The sequence below is a fragment of the Callorhinchus milii genome, unplaced genomic scaffold (assembly GCF_018977255.1).
Source record: "Callorhinchus milii isolate IMCB2004 unplaced genomic scaffold, IMCB_Cmil_1.0 Scaffold18, whole genome shotgun sequence".
Taxonomy (NCBI): Eukaryota; Metazoa; Chordata; class Chondrichthyes; order Chimaeriformes; family Callorhinchidae; genus Callorhinchus; species Callorhinchus milii.
This window is the reverse complement of record NW_024704759.1, coordinates 8741981-8768095: the sequence shown is the minus strand read 5'-3', so window position 1 is coordinate 8768095 and position 26115 is coordinate 8741981. Positions and strand designations below refer to the sequence as shown.

Here is a 26115-nt window from a genome sequence, read left to right as displayed (position 1 = left end):
TTGGATGGAGAGATGTAAAGTCCTGTAACTTAATGGTTAGAGCAATTGTCTCACAAACGAGAGGACCTGGGTTCGATTCCTGGCAGGGCAAAACTTTGGGCTTGTTTTCTTACTCCATACGTCTCTGTTTACATAGCAGTAAGTAGGAACCCGGTGGTCAGTCGATTGGTGGATCACTTTCCACGGATAATAATCCTTTCAAAATGAATAAAGAAATAATTTGGTCACTCATTCCACGACTGTTTTTGGGACGCTGCTGTGCGCAATTGTCTGTCACGTTTCGCCCACAAAATATATAGTCAATTCACTTTAAAGTATATTCTGTGAAGCGCTTTGAGACGTCTCGAAGAGGTTTAAAAAGCGCTATATCAAATGCAAGTATGATTATTATTCTTATTACGTGGAGGGGAAGAGATGTGGAGGGAAAGAGACTGGGAGGCATAGAAAGAAAGAGAAATAGGGGAAGGCTAGAGAGGTCATTGGGTTCTACTTAATATGATCTGTTTACAACTTGTGCACTGACTATTGACTGAATAATGCAAGAGTCCTGAAATTATAAGTGCTGGGATGCAGGGCTTTATAAATATTGTATTCATTGAGAATCTTGTGCTTTCTCTATCATGGTTGTGGTTAGGCTGCTCATCAGCAGATTTCATGATCACTAGAAAGGCTTGCTTGAAGAAGTCCCTTCGACCTATCTGACTCGCCCTCCCCATTTATCCTCCCTGACAAGGTGTTAACCATATGTGATGACCATAATCTTGCTCAGGTGGTGAAATTTGGGTAGAAAAATAGATTATTCACAGGGAAATAGATTATTCACTTGGATTTATCATCCAAGAAAGTGTTTGTGCACTCACAAGTGTATAGACACTTTCTTGGATGGTAAATCTAATAGTCAATCCTTGCATTTGGTATAACACCTTTCCTGTTGGGAGAATGTCTCAAAGTGCTTCACATGGTTTACTGTGAATTTGAGTGACTGTGCATTTGTTTGCGCGTAGCCAATTTGAACACAGCAATGTCCCACAAACAGCCATGAAACGAATGACCTATTTTATTTGGAGGATCGTTGGCAGGGCACACTGAGAGAAACTTCTTCTCCAATTAATAATGATGACCTTCAAGTTATTTTATAGCTGACCCAGTCACTAAGACCATCATTGAAAATCATGTGGCTTTCATGCTGAATTCACATCCACAGTAGTGTCAATTTCCCCTTTCCTTTTCTTGAGGCACTGACTCATCTGGCTTCATGGACACGAAACACCCCACACCACTACACTCAAGAGTCCATTCTTTGTATGTAATCCTGTTTAGATGGTCAGCAGGTTATTAGAGCATTTGTTGCCGAGCCTGTCTTTGCGTTTACCCTGCAGGAATAACATTGTGGAGCAGAAATTCTGGCTTTTTTTTCCTCCCCTTTCCCTAACTCAAGAGTTTTGAGACTAATTACTCTCCTGACATCTGCGTGGTACAGTTTTGCTCTACAGGACAGGTTTTTTTTGACCAAGTTAGCAATCCAAGGCATCCAAGGCTGTCCATCTTTTAAGATGTTTATACTGTGGGCCATTGCTGACAAAATCTGTGTGCAATAATAGCACTGAATGTTATCAACAATTGTAAATATTTCTGCATAGCCAGTAACTATGCACATTGTACATTACAAGTGCATGTGAGACTCGTGATTACCTGGTGATAACTGAGTGCGGGCATTCTTGCTTATCCGTCTCTTGACACCAGTCTGTAGCTGTAAAATTCACAGCTATTTTAATTAAAGAGAAGAAGAGATGCAATAAAATGGAGGCATACTTTTGTTTCTCTAATTTAATTCATTTTCCTTTGAGACAACCTGCAATGAATGTTTCTTGTGATTAATAATCAGCTAAATTAGTGATCTAATTTGATTACTCCATTTGCTCGTTCCTGCTATTGACATTTGCCAGAGGGGAAAGAGCCAACAAAAGCACGTGTAATTTGCGTCTGTCTCCAATTACAGATTTTTTGCCAAGTTGACATTGAATCTATTCAGTGGATATATATGGAATCTATATGGAGTCCCGTAACATATTATTTAGAGCACTCGCCTCGCAAGCAAAACATTAGACAAGTTTCCTTCCTCCTCATGCCTCTGTTTATCTAGCAGTAAGTAGGAACCGGTTGTTAGTCGATTGGCTGATCACTTTTCCATCCATTTCTATGCAAACTCCCTGCTTGTCGGCCTCCCTAATTCCTCCCTCCATAGGCGACAGATCATCCAGAACTCTGCAGCAATTGTCCTCACCTGAACCAGGCTCCATCCTCGCCCGACTCCACTGGCTTCCCATCACGCAGAAGATACAGCTCAAGGTCCAGGTCCTCACCTTCAAAGCTCCCCTACCTCTCCGACCTCGTAACCCCTACCAGCCTGTCTACTTCCTCCGCTCAGCAGGCTCTGGCCTGCTTCACGTCCCCCACCTCGCCCACCCTACCATTGGCGGGTGACCCTTCAGCCACGCTGCCCCCATCCTCTGGAACTCCATCCCGCAGTTCCTCTGCCTCACCCCCTCCCTTGCCTCTTTCAAAGACCCATCTCGAGATGCTCCTCTTCGACCGTGCCTTCGATCCCCCTACCCTCCACTCTCCCCAATCCCGACCCACAGCTTGGGTCCGAATCACTGACTTTCTAGCGCCTTAGGACATCCTCCCGACGTGAAAAGCGCTATACAAATGTAATTTTGCTGTCGTCATTTCCGGGGGTAATAATCCCATCAAAATAAAAATAATAACGTCTCTTAATTCCCTTTTCTTCTTCTTCTAGTAATAAACTCTCATTTTCTGCTGTTTTATTACTGACTTCCCAAACAGCAGAAATAGTCTTTCTCTATTTACCCATAGAACCTTCATTTTAGAAAAACTTCTTTGGGTTCAACTCTTTTTAACCTTTCTCTGCGTCAGAGCTCCAAATTTTCAGGTCTAACTGGAAGCTCCCATCTGTGGTATGATCTCTGTGAAAGTTTAAATAGAAGGAAAAACAACAGGAAATGAAGAGAAACACAAGGATTGCGTTCTGCTATGGCTATGTTCAAGGGCCCTCAAACCGTTGGACTTAGGGTATAGGAATCACACAGGAAAAGCAGAGGTTTCGATGAATGTTTGAAAAGGACTCTTCATAATTACAGGGTATGGGAGTGGGGTTAGACCGGGTGGAGAAAAGCTCCAACCTAGTCTCGATGGGCCAAATGGCCCTTTTCACTGCTCTAAGATTCTATTATGATTCCGTAAGCAGACGACACAATGTGATTTTGCAGACCGAGTTGAATCAAGTATGACTGTATTGAACGGCCCACGGGTTTTATTTTATTAGAATCTGCTCAAATGCTAGCCTGTTGTTGTCAGAATCATTCAGTGGAAAACTTAGCATCTATGAGTTCTTGAAGTGTTTCCATTTTATGTTTGGATCTGCAGCTTGTTATTACCACATGGGATTGCCCAAGTCTCTCGCTAAGCTATCGCTAAGAAAGTTTTGGGTGGAACATTCCCTCTATCAAATACAGATGGGCAAAATCCTAACCTTGGATATAGTTCTAGGGGATTTCATTTGATTATATGCTTTTGCTTGTGAAACCTATAATTACTATGTGATTACAAAGACAAAGGTGTATATGGAAACTCCGATCTGGTTAGAGTCAGCTCTTTGTGATTGTGTGGGTCCTGGCTGAACAACCTATTATTACTACTTGATTACAAAATCACACATCAAGTACCAGTTGGGGATCCTTGGGTATTTCTGCCTCATGCTGTGAACTATGAGGTGAACAGGGCAGAGATTTCTTTACTTTTGCATTCCTACAAGTGTAAGATATTGAATTGGAAATCCGAAAGAGAAATTAAGAGGAACTATTTCACCAGAGAGTAGTGAGACTGTTTTAATGTGCTGCAAGAAGTAGTGGATGAATCAACAACAACAGCAGCCACTTGTATTTATATAGTGTCCCTTACCCAGGGTAGCGTCTCAGATAATGCAGATGCATTCAAGAGGAAGCTAGACTTTTACTTGAGGGAGAGGGGAACAGAAATATATGGGAGGAAGTAAGGAATGGGAGGAGACTCAGGTGGGGTATAAGCACTGGCACGGACTGGTTGGCCTTTTTCTGTGCTGTGACATCCACTGTAAATCTTTGCATTGAAGTACAGAATAATGGCATTGCTAGAGGTGCTGACCTTCAGTTTAGACTTAGGTTCTGTGTTATTTAGGCACACGTTAGACAACAATTGCACTATGTGGCACTGTTTAATAAGAGAAGGGTTTTTTCCTTGTGTCCTGGCCAACAATACCTCACAAATAAAGCGATTATTCACTTCTTGGGTGTTTGTGGGATATTGCTGTGTGCAGATGTGTTCACCTACAATCTGCACAGTCACCACACTTTGCATTGTATCCTGTAAAGGGCTTTGAGACATTTTGACGTGTAAGGCAGTGTATGAAATGCAAAGATGATTCTTGTTATTTAACAAGGGCAAGACGAGTGTGACAAGGGAATTCTTTCCTTTTGCAGTGAATACAAGAGAGAACCATATTGACATTCACTGAAAGCAGTCAGGGGCTGCAGCAGTAAACCTTTTCCCGAAGGGTTGCAGAAATGATTTAGTACGAGTTAAAATGGCTTAAGGTGAAGACCGAGGACATTATTACATATTGAGTTTCTTTTTATAATCTGACTGACAATGGTTTGCCAGTTGTAGCCAAAAGCCTGGAGTTAATATTTATTTTTTTATCATATTCTTGAGCAAACTTTATGATTAAGATGGTGCGTCTGTCTCCTATTTAGAGCAGGCTTTGTTACATTAGCCAACGATAAAGCCCTGGCTATTGCAATACTTGTTCATCTCAGTTTTGCAAAGACTATTTTCTCAACTGAAATGACATCTCTGGGAATCATTTTTTTTTGCCAGTGTTTTCTTGATGTATGTGACATGTAGGTTAAAAAAAAGCTGTTTTGTTAAACTTTAACTCAGAGCTCCAATTAAATTGCAATCTAGCAATCAGGCAGCACAACACTCAAATATTATTCTGCCCCAGTACTTTGTTCGAGTTTGAATTGAATTTTCAGCTGATTCATAAGAGAGCAAAAAGCCCAGCAGAAATAGAATGGATTTAATCAATGTCTGCAGCGTAATCCAATTGCCTGGGTTTGATGCTGCTTTTTTTTCTGGACTGCACAATGATTTAGGTAATAAATTACAAAATTTGGGCTGTAATCAAATAAGGAACTATAACAATACATGCAAATTAAATCATGGCTTGACAAATGGGTTTAAGCCTTGTTTGAAACAAAAGAGCCCAGCTTACGTTTTATTAGGACAAAATCTAAAAGTAAATCTTTTTCTTATTAAATTGTAAATCCTAATTTGAGACGAGCTGTTTTTTTGGGGTGAGGGCAAGGAAAATTAGGTTTAAAGTAAATTGACCAATAAGCATACTGCTTATTATAATGGGAAAATTGCAACTTACTGGAGAGAAAAAAAATCCTCTTGAAGTCAAACACATAATATTGTTTTTTTTATTTTTTTTCCAGATTTAATTTGCTTGAGCAAATAATTTGGGAATAATTCATCCTTTTTAACTGACAATTTGGGATGGCAAATTGAAGAGTCTTGGAAATAGCATTTAAAATATGGTTAATCTCGAAACTGTTGATGGGAAAGCTAAACTATTGAACCTGTCATCTTATAAAGCATCAATTCATCACAATGACATTTGTTTCCATAGTTCTCTGTGTTAATGTTATTTCTGGTGGATTGAAGGAGACTGGGAAAGTTGCCAACTTACTCTTCAACACATCATGAATGCATTTCACCCAAAGTGGTATTATTTCAGGAGCAAACCTTTGTAGAATTCAATAAGTGTAGAATTATTTTACTGGCTTTGGTTCTTATTGTCCCAAGATAAAAGAATTCAGTGTTGAAGCATTTACTAGAATTATTTCTAAACAAGAGTTTTGTTTCCCGTTTGATAGACTAACAATCTCAGGTGGGTGAGAACTTTGTAAGTGTTTTTTTAAGGCATGCTATGACCTGCTCTGAGATAACTATAATAATAATAATAATCCTTGCATTTGATATTGCACCTTATCACGTTTCCTGGACGTCTCAAAGTGCTTCACAGAATATATTGTAATGTGAATTGACTGTTTATTTTGTGGGAGAAATGCAGTAGCAGTGTCCCACAAACAGTCGAACCTAGGTCTCAATATTGTCAACATCCATCGCATATTGTAATAATAATGGCTTAAGGTGAAGACCGAGGACATTATTACAGCATTTGGTGTAAAATGTAGTGTTTTGTAGGTGAATGCAGCAGTCATTTGGAATACAACAATTTCACACAAACAGACATGAACAGAACGATCAATTTTTTGGTTGACCAGAACACTGGGAGAAACTGCCTTCTTTTTTCAAATCGTATCATGGGATCTTTAATGACTACCTGAATAGCAAAGTTGGGACTTTGGTTTAAGGTATCATCCGACTAAGGTATTTAGCAGCACTGAGATTTTTTTGGGGAGGGGCCTGTGTTTTGCTTAAACAGATACATCTGGGTTTATTTTTCTTTTAATTAGGTAATTAAGCTGCTGCTTCATATTCAGGGAGATAGATAATTTTGTCAGCAGTACTGTGATTTGGTTGATTTATTATATACACAATGGTTTATCATACTGTGTCACATAATCAATGATATTAGCTGCTGACTGCTTGGGGGGAAAGCGTGGGGGAGAGGGAGGGTGAGTTATACACTGGTATTAGGTTATCTATGTATTATATTGGAGAGATATTCTTAGTCAGAGTATATTTGCTTCTGATGCAACTCAATGACTCCCAAAGAGATTTCTGTTGCTAAAGCCCCATCCTGCGGAACATAATAGACAACTGCAGCACGAAAACAGATCATTCAGCCGAATCAAATCCACAGTTATTTTTCTCTGCATGAATCAACCTAATCTCACTCTCCTCCTCATTCCCCATATACCCTTTAATATTCCTTCTCTTTACGAGTCTATGAATTTTGCTTCAACTATGATTTATGTAGGAGAAATCCACATTCCAACCAGCACTTTTATCCTTTTAAAGCCTTCACTCATCATGTCCCCAACTGCTGGAAGTCTCTGCCTCTATCCCTCTACCTCAGCTTCTCTCTATCCATCTTCCAATTTCATTTTAAAATCTCTTTGACTGCGCCTATGGTCACCTCCCTCTTGCCACTCTCCCCTTCCTCCTAGCTCGGAGCCACTACCCCAGCCCTGTGAAGCACTCCGGGATGTTATCGTAGGTGAAGCATGTTATATAAAATCCAAGTTGATGTTGCTGTAAGATCCTCTTTCAACATTGTTAACCTGTATCAGAAGAGGTGGCTGCACAAAATCTAAGCAGCAGTATAAAGGCAGTGTAGATGAGGACCTGAGTGTTGGTTGACCAGTTTCCTTGCCTAGTCTCCACAGACATCCATCACTGGGCATCCAGATAATGAGTACTATTGTATCACGGGTTATAGTCATAGAGTGACAGTTTGCTGTCTGCCACTGATTGGTATCCCAAACTGTAAATATAGCCAAGGTGCTATCTCTTAAAAATACAGACAAGGTTATGGCATCGTGGCAGAGCTGGCTGTGCAGCATTGCACAGCTTTCATTATTCATGAGCAGCTTTGCTTCTTCCAAATAAACAGCGACCACTTATCACTTAAAACTTCTTTGATGGTGTAAATTCCTGAAATTAAAAAAAAATGACTTGTACAGTTGAACCCCATGTAATAAATTTCATTATGATGCACGGCACAGGATTTACAGTAAAATGTGGTGGCTGGATTTCTGTCTTTCCCGCACGGACTAGCAATATTAGGTTGTCAGGTGCCAGCCCGGCTCAGTAGGTGCATCTGACAGGCAAGCGTGGCAGGCAATTTGCCCACAGCAATGTCCCACAAACGTGAAGTGAATGATCAATTTTATTAATGGCAGAACACTGGGAGAAACTCCCTTCTCTTTTCGAACAGTGCCATGAGATCTTTAACGTCCACCTGAACAGGCAGCCGTGACCTTATTGCACAACAATCTTATCCGAAGTACAGCACCTCAAACAATGCAGGCTCCCCAAACACTACGGTGGAGACTCAGTCTAAACTATGAATTCAAAGTCCTGATGTGGGGCTTGAACCCACAACCATCTGACTCAGAGGCAAGAGAGCTACCTACCGAGTCAGGCTGGCTGGCACCTGGCAATCTAATATTGTTAGTGCTGCGGGAACGATGGGAATTCAGGCTTCAGGCAAAGTGTGCACAATTAAATGTGAACTCTGAATTCGTAAGATCTGAGTCTTGCAAATACAAGGAACGTATTAGCTCTTCTATTAGCCATTTCTTTGTAATATTTCAGCGCAAGGTAATTTTTTCAAACCTGGAAGGTGCAGGTTCCAATACGAAGCCCACATGCTGTGGGTTGTATGCACTCATGGGGTGTTGTTTGATGTTCACATGTCCCTAGCAAGACTCTCAGAGGCTGAGAGCTCTGCATTGTGAAATATGCAGAACAGCTGTTTTTTAGACGTCCTGGGGCAGAATTATTGGCATGGTTTTGCATAGATACCCTGTGTGCATCTGCACGGATAGTTTCTGAGCTTGGAGCTTGATCACATGTTGGCTTGTACCAACCCCAAGGACAATGGTGATTCTGTATTCCCAACTGCACTCGCTGTATCCTTTGTGATGTGTAAGGAGTAGGGCTATTTACAGCCCTCCTATATCTACCGCAATACCTATAATTAATAGGAGAATCTATAATTATAATAATCCGTACATTTATTATTGTGTCTTAACACATCATCAAAATGTCTCTTTAAGTGTTTCACAGGATTTACTATAAAATGTAGTCACTATTTGTTTGTAATTTGAATGCAGCAGCCGTTTTGCACACAGCAGTGCCCCACAAATAGCCGTGAAGTGAATGACCGATTTTATTTAGAGGATTATCAGCCAGCGCACTGGGAGAAATTCTCTTCTCTCTTGTAATAATTGGATCTTTAACATCCACCTGAACAGGCAGGCAGCACCTTGATGTAATATCTTATTGTACACCAAGAATGGCACTGATTAACACATCTTGTCTGCTTAACTGTTCCAATACTTTTGATCCATTCTCACTTTTCTCTGTTGGAAATATACAAAATTGCACCCAGATATTACAGGAAATAAATATCTGTGGTATTCCGAGACTGTGGAGTGGACCAGATTAACTTAAATTTACATATGTAACTTTAGTGTAAAGGACTGAGAGATAGCACTAAGCATGGCTTGGTATTAATGTCTCATTTTGTTGGGTAACATTTGCCTACAAAGTCCAGTCACTATACTTCACAGTAAAAATTCTCTGGAGTGCTTTGAGCGATCTTAATGAAGTGATAAGCGCTGTATCAAATGCAAATGCTATTACTAACCGATTTTATTTCAGATACTCGAAAGAAAACTTTCTACAGATATTTTAATCCCTTATGTACATTTGATTTTCAGCCGCTATCTAATTGTACCAATTTCAGTAGCACTTCCATAAGTGAGCAGAAGCTCAGCATCTGCACAGCTCTATTGTTGAGAGCTAGTGCTGGAGGCAAAACACAAAGTGGCTCATCTCATCACATCTCCACTGTGCTGTGCAGCAGTAAAGTCGAGAGATTCAACAGTAAGATTTAATATGCAGCGATTTCAAATGAAATGGAATGCCTTAATAAGGAAACCAAAAGCGATTCATGAGCGTAGGAACTGTGTTCCAGCTCCACCTATATTTCGCCCACAAATACGCAATCAATCCGCTTTACAGTATATTCTGTGAAGCGCTTTGAGACGTCTCAACGACATGATAAGGCACGATACCAAATGCAAGGATTATTATTATTATTACCTACTTCCAAAGCCGGGTTGCTGAGAGTTCGTGTGACATATCTCAGGTTACCGGAAGGACTTGGTTGGAAATTGCGGAACCTTAGAGCTCACTGCAAAGATGAAGTTACAGTTATTTGCTGAATGTAACAAAGGTTGTGATGCCATGCACCGTAAATATCAATAAGGCTGCATCAGAAGTGAAGGTCCCTGGAGTAATTAAGTGGGAAAAAAAATCATGCTGAGATTTATTGTATTCTTTATCGAACTAAAGTGTTTATACTGTGGGGTCGGTTATTGATAAATCGAGCAACTCAGTTACACACTAGAGTAAACAGCAACAATGATTGATGAATGACCATCCTCCTCTCATGTGGGACTGCTGGTTCATTAATTGTGATCCAGAGTCATTTTAGCAGTAAAAACAGCTTTATATAAATGGATACTAAATAGATGTCGCACCCAGATGTTGCCCTTCTCTAGGACAGCTTTTGGACCTGTATTTTGTAGAAACCAATGAACCTTCAACAGAGCAATCAATGGGTATTTTTGATTTAATTTATTGTACTTTTACTTATTGGTTGATGCCTCTGCTGACAGAGATAAGACGTGGTCATGCAGAGGAGAAGAACATCTGTTTGTGTACATTGATGTTTCACAGCTGGCTCAGGTCATCAACTGTTGCTGTCAATCCTGATAATTGCTCCCTTATATGACTATGAAGAGATTTCCATATGAATTTGGATCCCTAGATCCTTTAACAATGTCCATGAGAAATTCCAACACAGTTCCTAGTGTGCATAGGCTGAAAGCACAAAGTACCCTTAAGTTTCTAATGAATTGGTATTAGATATAAATATAGAGTTTAGGAGAATATAAATACAGTTTAGGATTTTATGGGTTGGGTGGTAAAGTGAGAATGTGGAGTTCAATGTCGGAAGCTGTGGTTGAAGCTAAAAGTAATTGAGGAGAAACTTGATGCAGATACGAGGAAGAAGAGAATAGATGGGGTAGAGCAGAAGCAGAGGTTGTGCGGAGAAAACACTGGGATGGACAAGTTGGTGAATGGCTTGTTTCCGAGTCGTGACATTCTGTTTGAGTAAAATTATGCTCTTCAATAACATTATAAAGAACAAGCCACAGTGAGCCATCAGTCAGAGGAGTATATGTAAAAGCTGGTCTCCCACTCCGTATTGCTGTAAGTGAATCACATTGCATAAATGTGCATACATTTTATGCTACAATGTAGCATAAAAGAGGCAAAAATAAGTCCAAGTAGATCTGTATTTTCCAAATCAGATCAAGCTGGAGTTTTAAATTAAATTTGAAAGGCCATTTAGTTAGCTATTACTAAGTCGAGAATCTGCCGTTTTAGCTTTAACCATTGAGCGCTGCTTTGCTTTGTTCATCATTACCAAGTGTTAGCTTCTAGATGAAAGATAGTCAATATTCTCTCTGTTAGGCTAGATTAGTGATCCAAAATATTTAGATGAAACACTTGGGGAAAGTGCTATAATTATTATTTTCGGTCCTGATGCTGGGGAAAAAAAACAGTGAGGGTTTCAGGCAGTAAGCAGTTCCGTGCACTTAGCTCCTGCTTAAGAGAAACATCTGAGATTTAAACTCTTTGTCTATGGATTGGAACCAAAAGTTATAATACCTCTGCCCACTCTCCGTTCAGGATTAACTTAAGAGCTGCTTAATATTTCAGGGCTTGTTTTCTCCTATACAGTGACAATTAATTTTGTGGATTTGGATGGTCTTCTTATTACCCAATGCACCATAAAATACATTTAATGGAGCTCAATTGCCTAAAAAAAAAGCATTAGAAGTTGCCCATTAAAGGATTTGAGACGCCTCAACAAAATGATAAGACACTATAAATAATAAGAATCCTTGCATTTGATATAGCGCCTTATCATGTCTTCGAGACGTCTCTCAGCGCTTCACAGAATATACTGTAAACTGAATTGACCGTATATCATGTGGGCTATATCAAATGCAGAAGTTATTATTATTATTCATGTTAGAGATGCTCCTCTATATAGCAAAACCTTCCTCTCACACATACAGTGAGGTATTTCACTGTGAGTGGACTGTTATAAGATGCCATCAAAGGTGAAGTATTCCCCACGTCTTACCAATGATGGGTTCCATCTATTTTCTTTCCCTTTGTGAGAGATTGTGTCAGGTCATTCAGGAAAAGTAAATAAATCTAAACTTGAAGCGATATTGGGTTGAGATATTTATAGCGGAAGGTTTTCAAGATCTGTCTTGCAAGGGAAAGCCATGTGTCTTGACAGTACATGAGTAAAAGACCTCTATTTTTCTGACTTCTAAGCTGCAGTTGTCAGTTTACCACAAGTGAACATCCTCTAAAAAACATAATTGTGTTCAGCAATGGATTCATATGTTTATTTGACTGTAGGTAAAATGTTTGAAAGTTCAATCACAAATTGCACGATGAATGTTTTGACACTACCAATGTGTGGTCTGAACTCAAAATTGTTCCTGTGTAAACCCTTTTTATTTAAGCTGTGCCTTTTGAACTTATTTGTTTTTTTCCCCAGCATCAGATGAAAGGGAACGAAAGGACAGCCTCGCTGGGCACAATGATGCCTCTTCCTCGAAGCGCCTACTGGCAGCACATTGCAAGACAACACAGCGTAAACCACCTTCACATTTTAGAAGGTACGCACAAGAAGGTTTGAAATAAACCTATTTCCAGGTATTTGATGGACCAAATAGAGATGAAGTGTGTCGGTCTGACTCAGTTCGTAGCATTCTCTCCTCTGAGTCAGAAGGTTGTGAGCTCAAGTTCCACCACAGGTCTTGGAACTGATATAGTACAAACTGACCCAGCGCTGTGCTGGGGGAAACCACTGCATGGAAAGTTGAGCAGGTCCTACTGTCACCACCTGGAGTCCTATAAGGTACTGTTTCGAGCACTCACCTCACAAGCGAAAGGACCCGGGTTCGATTCTTGGGCAGGTCGCAACCTTAGGCAAGTTCTTTACTCTACCTGCCTAGGAATCTGGTTGTTAGTCGATTAGAAGATTGCTTTCTGGGGGTAATAATCCCTTCAAAAAATAATTAGAAGAATTCGGTCACTCCATTCACGACTGTTTGTGGGACGCTGCTGTGCGCAATCGGCTGCTGCGTTTCACTCAAAAAATACACAGTCAATTCACTTTACAGTATATTCTGTGAAGCGCTTTAAGACTTCTCAACGACATTATAAGGGGCTATATCAAATGCAAAGATTATTATTATTACTATTATTATTACCTGACATCTCCACGAGGCACAGCAGAGGAGGGAAAACAATCTGAGCTCTGTTTTCCTGAGCAACATAACTATCTGAAAGAAAGAGGTGGATGTTTAGGATGAAGCAGCCTGTCATGTGTAATACAGAAGGGAATCTGGTAGCTGTTTCCACAGAAACAGTAGCTGTCAGGGTGAGGATAAGAGTCAGTCTGTCAGCAGCATTTTGTTCATTGAAACAAACACAGCTAGTGCATGCACAGTACTGTAGAAACAATAGATGAGAATGGCCATGTTTATCTGCATTTTTGGGCCATTTTAAGCTTATCACTGTAGTGCAGTATATGTTTAGCGTAGCAGTATGTATTTCAGTTAGGTTTATTATGTTAATATTCTGTGGAGTCCTATAGCTTAGTGGTTGGAGCTCTCGGCTCGCAAGCAAGAAGACCTGGATTTAGATTCCCGGCAGAGCGAAATGATGGGCAAAGTTTCCATACTCCAGACACTGTTTGTGGGACATTGCTATACGCAACTGGCTGCCGCATTTCGCCCACAAAATGCACAGTCAATCCACATTACAGTGAATCCTGTGAAGCACTTTGAGACGTCTCAACAACATGATAAGGCAAATGCAAATGCAAGGATTATTAATATTATTCTGTAGGATACTATTAAGTTAATGGTATTGAGAACATGACTGATTTGTTGTCCACGTTACAAACATTTGTCTACATTAAGCAAGTCCTTTTTATAATGAGATTTTCTCCCTAGCAATTGCTAGTATTCCTGAATACATATCCCAATCATTTAGTGCAGAATACACTGTGATGTTGCTATTGATCCTGCTGTGGTTTAACACTGTGTGTAGATTATTGGGCAGGTGACAGGTTGTCACATCCATAAAATCTTTGATCAGCGCTCATCTTTACCCAGCACAAAAAGAGAGGTGTCAGATGCACCGTAGCAAAATGCTCCAGCTCATACCTAGCTGCGGGAGATTTTCACCAAGATGTTTGAGATGCTTTTCCTTTGATTTAATGAGTAAACATTTGACGTAACAGAGTGCTGAACAATTTTTAGTGTTGAAAGATGATGCTTATTTCCATTCTGGTTTGTGTTTCAAAATGAACCGTTTTGACATGCTCCGTGTTGAAGCCATTGATGTAGATAATAATAATCAGAATAAGAATAATGTTTACATTTGGTATAGTGGCTTTTCAATTCAGGAGGATATCTCAAAGTGCTGTACAGTAGATACTGTTATGTGTAGTGATTGTATATTTTGTAGGCGAAACACAACAGCAACAAAATTACATTTATAGAGCGCCTTTCACGTCAGGAGGACATCCCAAAACGCTGAACAGTCAGGTGTCGGGGCCCGAGCATGGGGGAGGGGGTGTAGGGGTGAGGGAAGGCAGAGAGGTGGAAGGGAGACCAAAGGCACGGTCGAAGAGAAGGGTCTTGAGAACGGCCTTGAAAAAGGCAAGGGAGGAAACGAGCCGAAGAGACTGTGGGATGGAGTTCCAGGTTTTGGGGGCAGAGAGGCTGAAAGCCCGTCCACCGATGGTAGGGCGGGTCGGGCGGGAGACATGGAGCAGGCCGGAGCCCGATGACGGAGGGAGCGGGCAGGTTAGTAGGGAGTCAGCGGGTCAGAGAGGAAGGAGGGGGCAAGGTCATGGATGGCCTTAAAGGTGAGGACGAGGATCTTGAACTTGATCCTCTGGGGGATGGGTAGCCAGTGGAGTCGGGCGAGGTGGGGAGTGATGGGGTCGCGGAGCCTGGTGCGTGAGAGTACACGAGCTGCAGAATTTTGGATGATCTGCAGCTTGTGAAGGGGAGAGTTGGGAAGGCCGATGAGGAGGAAGTTCCCGTAATCAAGCCTTAAGGTGACGAATGCATGGGTTGGGTGTCATCCGCATACATGTGGAAATTTACCCCATGTCTGCAGATGACATCACCAAAGGGGAGCACGTAGAGGGTGAAGAGGAGGGGACCGAGGTCAGAGCCCTGAGGAACACCCCACGAGACAGTGCGGGGGCTGGAGGAGAAGCTGTTTGCCTCAACGAAGTGGAGGCAGTGTGAAAGGTAGGACCTGAACCAGTCAAGGACAGAACCTTGAAGTTTGAAGTGGGAGGAGAGGCGGTGGAGGAGGATTGAGTGGTCCTTGGTGTCAAAGGCGGAGGAGAGGTCAAGGAGGGCGAGGGAGCCCTGGTCACACATAGTCAGGATGTCGTTTGTGACCTTGACCAGAGCAGTTTCTGTGCTGTGGGCAGCACGGAAACCCGATTGGAGGGGTTCATGAAGGGAGTGAGAGGAGAGAAAAGAACGAAGTTGGGAGGCAACGGCTCTCTCAAGGACCTTGGATAGGAAGGGAAGATTTGAGATGGGCTGGTAGCTGAATAGCTGTGATGGGCTGAAAGGTTTCTTCAAGGTGGGGGTGATAGTGGCTGTTTTGAGGGGGGAATGAACAGTGCCAGATGACAGGGAGAGGTTAATGATGTCATCGAGTAGTGGGGCAAGAAGGTGGAGCTGGGATTTAAGGAGAGGGGTAGGGATGGAATCGAGGGAGCAGGTGGTGGATTTCATGGAGGTTACCGTGTTGAAGACAGACGAGGGAGTGACAGGTTCAAAGGTGTGGAAGGAGGGATGGATATTTGTCGGACGGGTAATTGTGTGGGGTGGGGGGTAGGGAGGGGTTAGAAGTTGGGAGGGTAGTGGCAACTGAGTGGATTCCCTCGATTATGGACTCGAGGAAGTCCAGCAATTTCTCGCAGTGAGAGCCAGAGGAAAGTATCTGCGAGGCGTGTTGGGGAGGGCGGAGGAGCCGGTTAGTGGTGGAGAACAGGAGCCTGGGATTGCCTTTCGCCTCCAGGATTAACCTGGAATAGAAGGATGATTTGGCTGAGGTGAGAGCGGAGCGGTAGTTCTTGATGAGGTCCAGCCAGATGTGGTGGTGGACCGTTAGGCCGGATTTGAGCCAAGTGCCATACAGACCGCACCTGGCCCTTAAGCGAGCGGAGTTGGCTGGTGAACCAGGGTGAGGATCGGGAATAGGAGGCAGTTCAGGAGGTGAGGGGGGCAAGGACATCGAGTATGGTGGAGAGGGTGCTGTGGAGAAGAGTGAGTGCAGCGAGTGGGTTGTTGCGAGAGGTGGGCCAGAGGGGGAGGAGATCAGAGAACTCCTGGGCAGCGGAGAGGGAGATCTTCTTCCACGGGCGGTAGAAGATGCTGCTAGGTTTGGAGGCAGTGGGGAGAGGGATATGGGAGTTGAGGGAGATGAAATGGTGGTCAGAGATGGCCTCGTCAGTGATGGTGACATCCGAGACGCTGAGGCCCTGGGTGATCACCAGGTCGAGCGGGTGACTGTGGGTGTGGGTAGCAGAGTGGATGTGGAGGGAGACGTTGAGAGAGGAGAGGAGAGAGGAGAAATCTGAGGAGATGGAGCAGGAGGGTGAGAAATGAGAAGGTTGAAGTCGCCTAGGATGATGAGTTGGTCGGAGCAGAGGCAGAGGGAAGCAAAGAGGGTGGAGATGTCAGAGATGAAGGTGGGAAAGGATTTTGGGGAGCGGTAAAGTAAGAGAATTTTCAGAGAGAGGTGGGAGGGTTGGCAGAGGGTAAGGTGTTTGAAAGAGGGGAACGAGCTGGTGGAGGAGTGGGAAAGGGCAAGTGATGCCCTGGATATGAGGGTCACACCACCCCCACGATGGTTGGGGCGTAGGGCATGGTGGTAGGTGTAGCCGGGTGGTGTGGCCTCAGTGAGGGTGAAGGTGTCACCTGGGGTGATCCAGGTTTCTGTGAGTGCCATGATGTCAATGTTCTCATCGAGGATGAGTTCATTGATGGCCAGGGTCTTGTTGGAGATGGAGCGGACATTTTGAAGTCCAATGCAGAGTGGACAGTTGGCAGGGGGATGTGTGGGATGGGAGGGGCTAGTGGAATGGTTGACAGGGAGGTTGAGGATGCAGATGAGGGAAGAGAGGTTAGCCCCCGGGGTCAGGGTCGGGGGTGGCTTGCGGGCAGTAGTGGGAAATGGAGCAGTCGGTGTGGCTGCTACTGGACAGCCAATTTGCGCACAGCAATGTCCCACAAATAGCCATGAAGTGAATGACCACTATTATTTATGACATTGCGGGCTTTAAGAAAGTCCCTTCTCTTTTTAAATAGTGCATAGGTTCTTTAACGTCCACTTTAAAAGGCAGACCAGACAATACGTCGCTCTTCATGTCTTATCTGAAGGAAGATCACGTCTGTCAATGCGGCACCTCCCAGCACTGCAATGAAATGTCGGTCTGGACTATACTAGTTCCATCTCCCCATGTGTGGCTCGAACACACTCAGCGGTGAAAGTGCTACCAAATGAGCCAGACTGACCTGTGTCCTCTTAAAAACTTTGCTATTTTTGCATCGTCCAATTTTAAGAGTAGGAATTCAAAGTGACTTCAGACTGTATTTCTATAACTCGTCAACTGTTACATGAGCTTCTACGAAGTGTCACGGCAGAAACATAGCCCTAGTTATTTTGACAAAGTATACCCCATGAAGGAGTTATAGATCAGCACGTGTAGTTATTTTGATGCTACGCTGTGCACATCTCACCCTTCCTTCAAACGATGGGATATTTTTGACGTGTCATGTGGACCTGAAGGGCAAACATGTTTCTATCTAAATCAATAGGCTTGAAGCGTTTTGTTAATGTGTTATTTTTATACACCAGAAAGGAATTTTGCACATAAAATTTGGTTGCCCTGAGCTATCGGAATAATTTTGGAGTGGGTGTAAGCAAAGATCAGAATTGTGAGACTTGTGCAATGCAATATTGTCTTTGTTATCCTGACAGTACTAATGATACACACCCTCTACCCTTGCTAAAATCCATTCACCCAACAATTTTTAAAATGCTTTTCATTACATTTTTCAGGGGACTTTTTATTAGTGGAGTACTGATCTATAACTCCTTCATGGGGATTTTTTTTCAGTGAAGTTTAATTATAGGGGGAAAACACAGCATGCCATAATCTTATTGAGTGTAATATATCACATGCTGTGTTTTTTCCCTCTTAACACTAACCTGGCCAAAAGTACTCCAAATATGTTGGTCATTAGCTTCATGACTGCGTGTGATACCTTGCTGTGCGCAAATTGGCTGCTGGGTTAGCCCACAAAATACACAGTCGCTACATATGAAGGAAATTGCCTGTGAAGCGCTTTGAGATGTTTAAAAGTTTATAGGTGCTATGTGCAATGCAGGGATTATTATTATGATTATTACTATTATTATTAATATTTTCAATCATGAGGAACTTCCTTTGCCTCATGATTGTATTCTCTCAGATCTATTATGGAACAGAATGTCTCTCCTCTGTGTGCCATGCTCCAGTGGTAGAATATAGGTTTGTGCTTATGATCCACCACATGGCATGTCTGTCGTATCTAATGTCCCTTTGCTGGGCAGCAGCTCCAAGCAGATGGCAAGCGCTTCTTCACAGGAAAGGAAATTGCTAAGTCACTGAGGCCGTTCTTGCAGAACTGGCCCAGATTGTCTGTGTTATGGAGTGGAGACCTTGCATACTCTGCCTCTACTGGGGACAGAACTGAAGAGGTAAAAGATTCATGAAAATAGTGGAAATGATTTTAAAATATGCATTAAAAATGTTCCGTGTTTTCAAAAGCTGTGTTGTAATATGTATTGTCATTTCATACGATTTACAGTGTTGGTCTTCACCAGAGATAGAATTGATTTTATACAAGTGATAGCCATCCAGACAAGATCCATCACATGAATTGGTGGTAGTAAAATGATAATAATACAATAATAATCCTTGTATTTGATATACAAAGACATATCTCATCATCAAAAAGTCTCAAAGTGCTTCTCGGAATATACTGCAAAGTATAGTGACAATGTATTTGTAGGCAAATGCTGCAGCCAACTTCAACCACAAAGTATGCAGTCAATTCACATTATAATATATTCTGTGAAGTGCTTTGAGACGCCTCAATGGTGTGTTATGGGACTATTATCAAATGCAAAGATTATTATTATTACAACAATGCCATAACAACAATTACATAAACAGCCATAAAGTGAATGACCAGTTTGTCTGGTGTTGTGTAAGACAACAAATAGGTTGTATTGACCAGTCCGATCATCAATAATAAATGGTATTAAATATTTATGAAGCTTCTTTCATATCGTAAGCGGGTAATAATAATAATAATCTTGCATTTGATATAGCGCTTTCCACGTCTTCTAGACGTCTCAAAGCGCTTCACAGAATAGACTGTAAAGTGAATTGACTAGATTTGTGGGCGAACGCGGCAGCCAATTGCGCACAGCAATGTCCCACAAACAATCGTAGATTGAAAATGACCAATTTATTATTGTTTTGTTTTTTTGGAGGGATTATTATTAGGGTACAATGATGTATACGATATGCTCGTATTTTTAACATTCATTATTCTTAATTTGGTCAACTCATATAACAATGATGTTGGGTTTGATTTTGGGTTTTACAATTCAATCATATGAGATAAAGAGAGAGATTTGAGTCTCTTTTCTGTGCTAATGCTATTCTTGCACATTCCAGATAAATGACAAAACAGCACAATTCAAAATTCAAATCAATTAAATTCAATGGAAACTACAATTATCTCGCATAACCTTCTGATAATGAAAGCACAAATATGACAATATATTTGTAAAAGAATCCGTGTTCGCAGTCTCTGCAGAGTTTAGCTTAACCAGCATTTAGTACTTTTCATTTGCTTTCTATTCACACTGCATAACTCAATATGTATGACAGCACAGTTATAAGATGAACTCTGCATAAACATGTCCTTTGTTAATACCCTAGCATTTCTGATGTTTCCCACATCCTTGTTTATGTATTGACTTTTGAACCTGATAGTGGAAGAAAAACAAAGAAAATAATCAAACCTTGCGCCAACATGCTAATGCGATATGCAAATAAAACAAAATAACCTCCTGCTATCTTTGAGCACTTTACAGGAAATTGTGCAGGCAAATACAGGATTAGAGAGTTAAATGTTAAAACTAGTTCCACGGCCTTAGATATGTCTCTGTGTCCAAGACCACTACTGTTAGTATCCTGCATGAAGGGTCCTATATAAATGCAAGTTATTGTTGTTAGCGAAGGAAAGTATAGTTAAGCATCTCTGACATTGGATATTTTTTCAGTTTCAGTCCAGCACATTAGAAGTATTTCTCTTCAATGGCATGATGACAGTGATACGTTAAAACAAATATGCTGTGTAGAAAATCAGTAAGAAAGTGAGTGAATGCACTTGAGATTTGATTGTCTGAGTTACAGCAAATGTGCTTTAAGTGGATTTTCTCAGCTCCAGTTTCATGTAAATCATGACAACAAAGCAAGCAAGCATTGGTTGTTGCGTTTTCTCTTTGCTTCCTTCAAAATGGAATTTCCGTACATGTCATAACCTTGGGGGGAAATGTATCTTGAGTTCTATTCAACACACCTGAAGCCACTGCGAATGGTTTCTGACGCATGGGGTCATCTAGTGGTTATAAAGAGCAGAACATCTCCAGACGTCAGCCGGAGGAGATAGCATTCACTGTTTACTGAGTTTGAAAGATTTGCATTTTTTATTGCCACTTGAAAGGAGGGCACGATTTAAACGTAAAAAAATGTTCCGTTCGTATCACTGGAAGTCATTTGATTAGCTCGTCGTTGTCGAGGGATTCACAGCAGGAAACCTAGTGAATATTTTCATTTCCAAAATCGCTCCCCAGAACCTGAGGAGAGCTATGTGCAGGGAGGGGCAACTGACTCTACCAACCTGTATTCGATGCCAGTTACATTTCAACTTTTACTAAAACATTAAGAGGCTTAGAGGCATCCAATAGACAGTTCATCCAAAATGTGCAAAATTCTATTTATAATTTGTTTTGGAGTGAATTGCAATCTCTATTTAGAGGGCAGCACGTGCATTGATTTCCTTTTACAGACCTGTCAGTCTGGCTCAGTTAGTCAGTAGCATTCTTGTGCCTGAATCAGAGGTTCTGGGTTTTGAATGCACACATTCTAGGCTGTCACTACAACAACAACAACAACAACATTTGTTTAGCTCCTTTCACGTTGGGAAGATGCACCAAGGCACTGGATTTGGACCCGAGCCGGGAGTTGGGATGGGAGGAGTGGAGGGTAGGAAGGATAGAGTTAAGAGGGTGACCGATGATGCTGTCGAAGAGGAGGGTCTTGAGACGGGCCTTGAAAGAGGCAAGGGAGGGAGTGAGGCGAAGGGACTGTGGGGTGCAGTTCCAAAGGGTGGCAGCAGAGTGGCTGATGGTGGGGCGGAGCGGGAACATGGAGTGGGTCGGAGCCCGCTGAGCGGAGGGAGCAAACAGGTCAATATGGAGTTAGCAGGTCACAAAGGTGCAGAGCAGTGCTGGGAAAGCACTAGTTTTGGAGTGTCCTTCCTTTGGATTAGACGTTAAATTGAGGGCCTCACTGTCTGTTTAGTTGGACTTTAAAGATCCCAAAGCACTGTTCGATGAGAGAAGAGTTCCATAAAGTATCCTGCCAACAATCCTCCAGATAAAATTCGTCATTTGTTCATCTACAAATAGACAGTCACTACACTTCACAGTAAAACCTCATGAAGCGCTTTGAAACACTGCTTGATGGCAGTGGACAAATTGCAAGGATTAGTTAACTTGTCCTTGAAAACAAAAAGACAGGAGTCAATATTTTTAGCAGTTAGCCACCAAATGCATTAAAAGAGAACAGAGAGATCATTGCTAAGACAATTATTCAAAGCTATAAATAGAATTGTCCTTCTTACAGATTTGTACTTTGTAACTTTTCCCATCAATTTCTGTTATGCTCGGAATTTTTTTTAATTGGTTAGTTCAGCTCTGACTGGGATGGATTTGTTTTTGCCTAAAATCGGATCGTTTGTTACCTTCAAATGAAGGTCAGTGTCTGCACTCCTAATACTTGTTTAAGTGAGTTCAGGATTGGCTTGTGTATCCGTAGGACACTAATGGATGGCTCAGGAGACAAAGTGCTTTGATAGAGTTTGACTTAAGCAATACAAAATTGAGGAGGGAATATTGAACATTAAGGCACTGTTGTATCGGGCACTCTCTTTGTAGGAAGGATGTAAAAGTAATAGAAAAACGAAGAGTAAATCCACTAGGATGTTACTAAGGATGAGGGGTTTCATTTATGAAGAGAGCCTTGAGCAACTATGACCTTTTGTCATTGGAGGTGAGCAGGTTACGATGTGACCTGATAAAGGCAGGTGGGTCTACAGTCGTCCAAAGCATTGTTGCAAGTTAATGTCCCTTTCTGCCTTGGAGAGAGATGTGAGCATGTCCTCAACCGTATGAAACTCTAATGGTTTGGTTTGGGCACATCCTGTGCCATCTACAGATGCTTCATAGAGGCTTAGATTCCCAAATGTCGTTATTACATATTCTTTCTGCCAGTGAACATTAACCTTTCTCTATTTCTGTTTGTTCAGATGACTCGTTTTCTGTGAGGATTCCCCGGGCAGAAACTTTCCCCAGTTACAGCTCACAGCATTGACAAACACTTCCCCACCAGAAACACTAGTGGCTCTACGTCTAATGGTGGCACCGAAGCTTGCCCAATAAACAAGCAAGAAAGATGCCTGGTTTGAACCATATTTGCAATATCTTTTATAAAACTGGTATTTTACTCATTGAAGAGTCGGCGCATCAAGGAGGAAGAAGGCATTGGACTTAATGCACACAGAAAGAAAGCTTTGCTTTTTACTAACGAAATGACATTGTGCTGCTCAAGGGTCTGGTCATATTTCAACAAGTACAGTTATATCAAACTGTTAGAAGCATCAGTATGTTTTGAGCGAACAAATTCAAGGTCTTAGTAAACTATATTAATATAAATCAACCATCACTTTTAATTTATGATCAAAATCATCTTACCATTGAACCAGGGCATATTGAACCATTTGATTAGTCATTCAGCTACCGTTGTAATGAAGATCACAGAAATTACTTCACCAACACAACCAGCATTTTTAGTCTTTGATTAAGGGTGCATAGGATTTTGGTGACTTCTGCAGGTCTACATAACGTCCAAGAATGTTCTTTAACGCAACAATGTCACTGGTAATGATTTTTCTCAAACACAATGGCGTTCACTCCAGCAAAGAGAGCTCAGTTTTGAGGAACCATTCGTGAAATTTGCTGATGTCTGAAACTGTGCAAAATGTGTGCAAGTGAATGAAAAGTCAGAAATGAAGCCTGTGTGTAGGCTTCTATTGCATTTTTCAGCGATTGTAAAGAAAGTGGCTCACTCTTTGGGCCCCAACTCTGCATTGTCTGTGACGCTGTTTCAATCATTGGCTGAACAGTTAGCAGAAACATTCACGTTTGCTGAAAATGTACAACTGCGATTGTACATTATGTGGCAATCTCACAGATAGTGGCTGCAACATTTCAAAGTGTTTGCCATCAGCACAGAGGTATTGAACACGCCTTTGATATACTCTGTCACACCTACCTAGAGTACACTGCTAGTGAGCTCTAAGGAAATACTTCTACAGTGAATATGTGATTTAAGGGTTAGCTAAGTAGGCAGGGTCACTCTAGGTAGGCAAGATGGGAGATCAATGTATTGTTAATGCAACTGCTTCATAAATCTCACACGTTGAATTGTTTGATGTCTTTTGCCCCGACATTTACTAACAAAAACCAAAGTAGGAAACGGATTGCATCGATGAATGAGTCTGCAAAACAAAACATACAGATAAAGTATTAATAATCACCTGATCCGGTAATTAGATTATAACATAACCTTTTATTACATCTAGTTTGTGAAGGTGCAACATTAAATTTCCATATGCTTTGAGGACACATTTTTCAACGTATTGTCTGTTAGAAACAGGAGTAGGCCATTCAGCCCCTCGAGCTTGTTCCCCCATTCTACTAAATCAGGGCTGATCCATTTACCCCCCTTTGCTCCATATTTCTTAATACCCTTACCTAACAAAAGTCTATCCACCTCAATCTTGAATTGATCCGGCACTGTTGCAGCTATAGTATGCAGCTGTCTTTAACAAGAACTGTTATCTATCATTATACTGCATTACTACAAGATAACACTGATATATGATTATCAAACATGCAAGTAGCCATCCTAACTGACCCTAAACCTAGGAAAAGCTGCTTTACTAGCTTTTAAACTGAATGAATATCTGCGTTCTGTTTAAGACATATCCCAACTCACTGGTACTAGCCTGTTTGAAGAACTTTAGGAGGTGCTATTATCTTCTCTGCAGGCTTGGTGAGTGAAGGCAAAAGCCAGCGAGCATGAGCCAGACACGTGGAACTACGTCTGAATCCTACTCAGCGCTGTAGGATTCCCTGATCCCAACTGGGTCAACAGCTGAGGCTCAACAATTCAGGCTCCCTGGGGTAGAGTAAGGGTTCGGCTCCCCCAGGTTAGAGACAGGAATAAAAACAGTTATGATTCCTGTTTCTGATCACTATCCAGTCATTCCTGCTGCAAGATAAGCAGCCGTTGGATAATGACAGGTTTAGGTTTGGCTTAGACGTGCCCTGCAGTCAAATTGGCAGCCGTCCTCACTATCAAGGCTCAGACATTATTAACCGGACATTATTAACAGATAAACCAGATTACAGTAGAAAGGAACAGGAGTCAGATGCTTTTAGGAAAATTGACAGATTTTTTNCACAACAAAAAATTTTAATTTTTGGGTAAACTTTCTCTCAAGATATTTGACATGGCTTAAAGTAGAGGATGGATATGCGATGTCAGTAGGTGTCATGTCAGTATCACCAAACTATGGAACCAAGTGGGTTTATCTTTTTTAAGTTTCCTGTCATGCTACAAGTTGATAGTAATGACTGTGTTAGGAATCACAGAGACTTAGCTAAACCAGGCTGAGTGGAAGTGAATACAACATATACAAGGATACAAAAGGCAAAATACGGCAGATGCTGGAAATCTGAAATAAAAACCGGAAGTCGTTGGGAACACGCAGCAGGTCAGGCAGCATCTATGGAGAGACGTTAACTCATTTTCCTCTCTCAATCGATACTGCCTGGCCTGCTACGTGTTCCCAATGACTTCTGTTCTTATGCAAGGATGCAGGTTATTCAGAAACGATTGGAGCAATAGGAAAACTGGAGTGAATTTCCATGTATGTGAAGAACAGCTGAGAGGTTCAGATAGTTGAGGCAATCTCGCAGAACCAATCAATCAATCAATCAATCAATCAATCATGGTACCACAGTGAAATTATTGGAACTGTATGTTTCAGAGACTTGACATGAATGCCCACATTGAGTGTTTTTCCCCTCTCCACCCCCACACCCCTTCAAATGAATTGCTAATGGTTGCACACAGCACCACTTGCTGAAAATCCCTCCTACACAAATGTCACATCTTGGTTTCAAACAGCCTCTGAGAACAAATGCATTAATCGTGAGCTTGGCATGCCAGGAACTGTTTGTACGTGAAAAACAAGAGTGCTAAAACTGACGCAGGTGCATGATAGGCACACTTCTTTGAGTCATTATGACTAATATTTGAGTTGAATTTCAGTGGTTTATGTTATTCTCCTGACTTCACAGTTTAGGGCATTGCTGTGCGCAAATTGGCTGCCGCATTTGCCCACAAGATTCAGTCACTCCACTTTACAATACATCCCATGAAGCGCTTTGAGACATCCTCCTGAATGTGAAAGGTGCTCTGTCCAATGTAAGGATTATTATTACTCACAGCTGTGGAATTGTCAGGGGCTGAGTTACAGCAGTTTCCAAATATAGTTTCCAATGATACTTTCAGTATTCAGAATAATACCAGTGAGTGTGCCACCTTCTATTCCCTTGTTATCACTTCACCATTTCTGGCATAAAGTTATTTATGTTGCCTTTAGTAGTTTTTATTTTAAC

The 26115-nt window shown here is 41.6% G+C and overlaps 1 protein-coding gene across 1 annotated transcript in view; it reads left to right on the top strand.

Annotated features, from left to right (window-relative positions):
- dok6 (docking protein 6) overlaps positions 1-23161 on the top strand; it is a 99429-nt gene extending 76268 nt beyond the window's left edge. The window contains exons 7-8 of the mRNA XM_007912050.2: positions 12473-12593; positions 22674-23161. Of these exons, the coding sequence (XP_007910241.2) occupies positions 12473-12593; positions 22674-22738 (186 nt within the window). The 3' untranslated portion in view covers positions 22739-23161. The remainder of the gene's footprint in view (positions 1-12472; positions 12594-22673) is intronic.
- The last annotated feature ends 2954 nt before the right edge of the window (positions 23162-26115 follow it).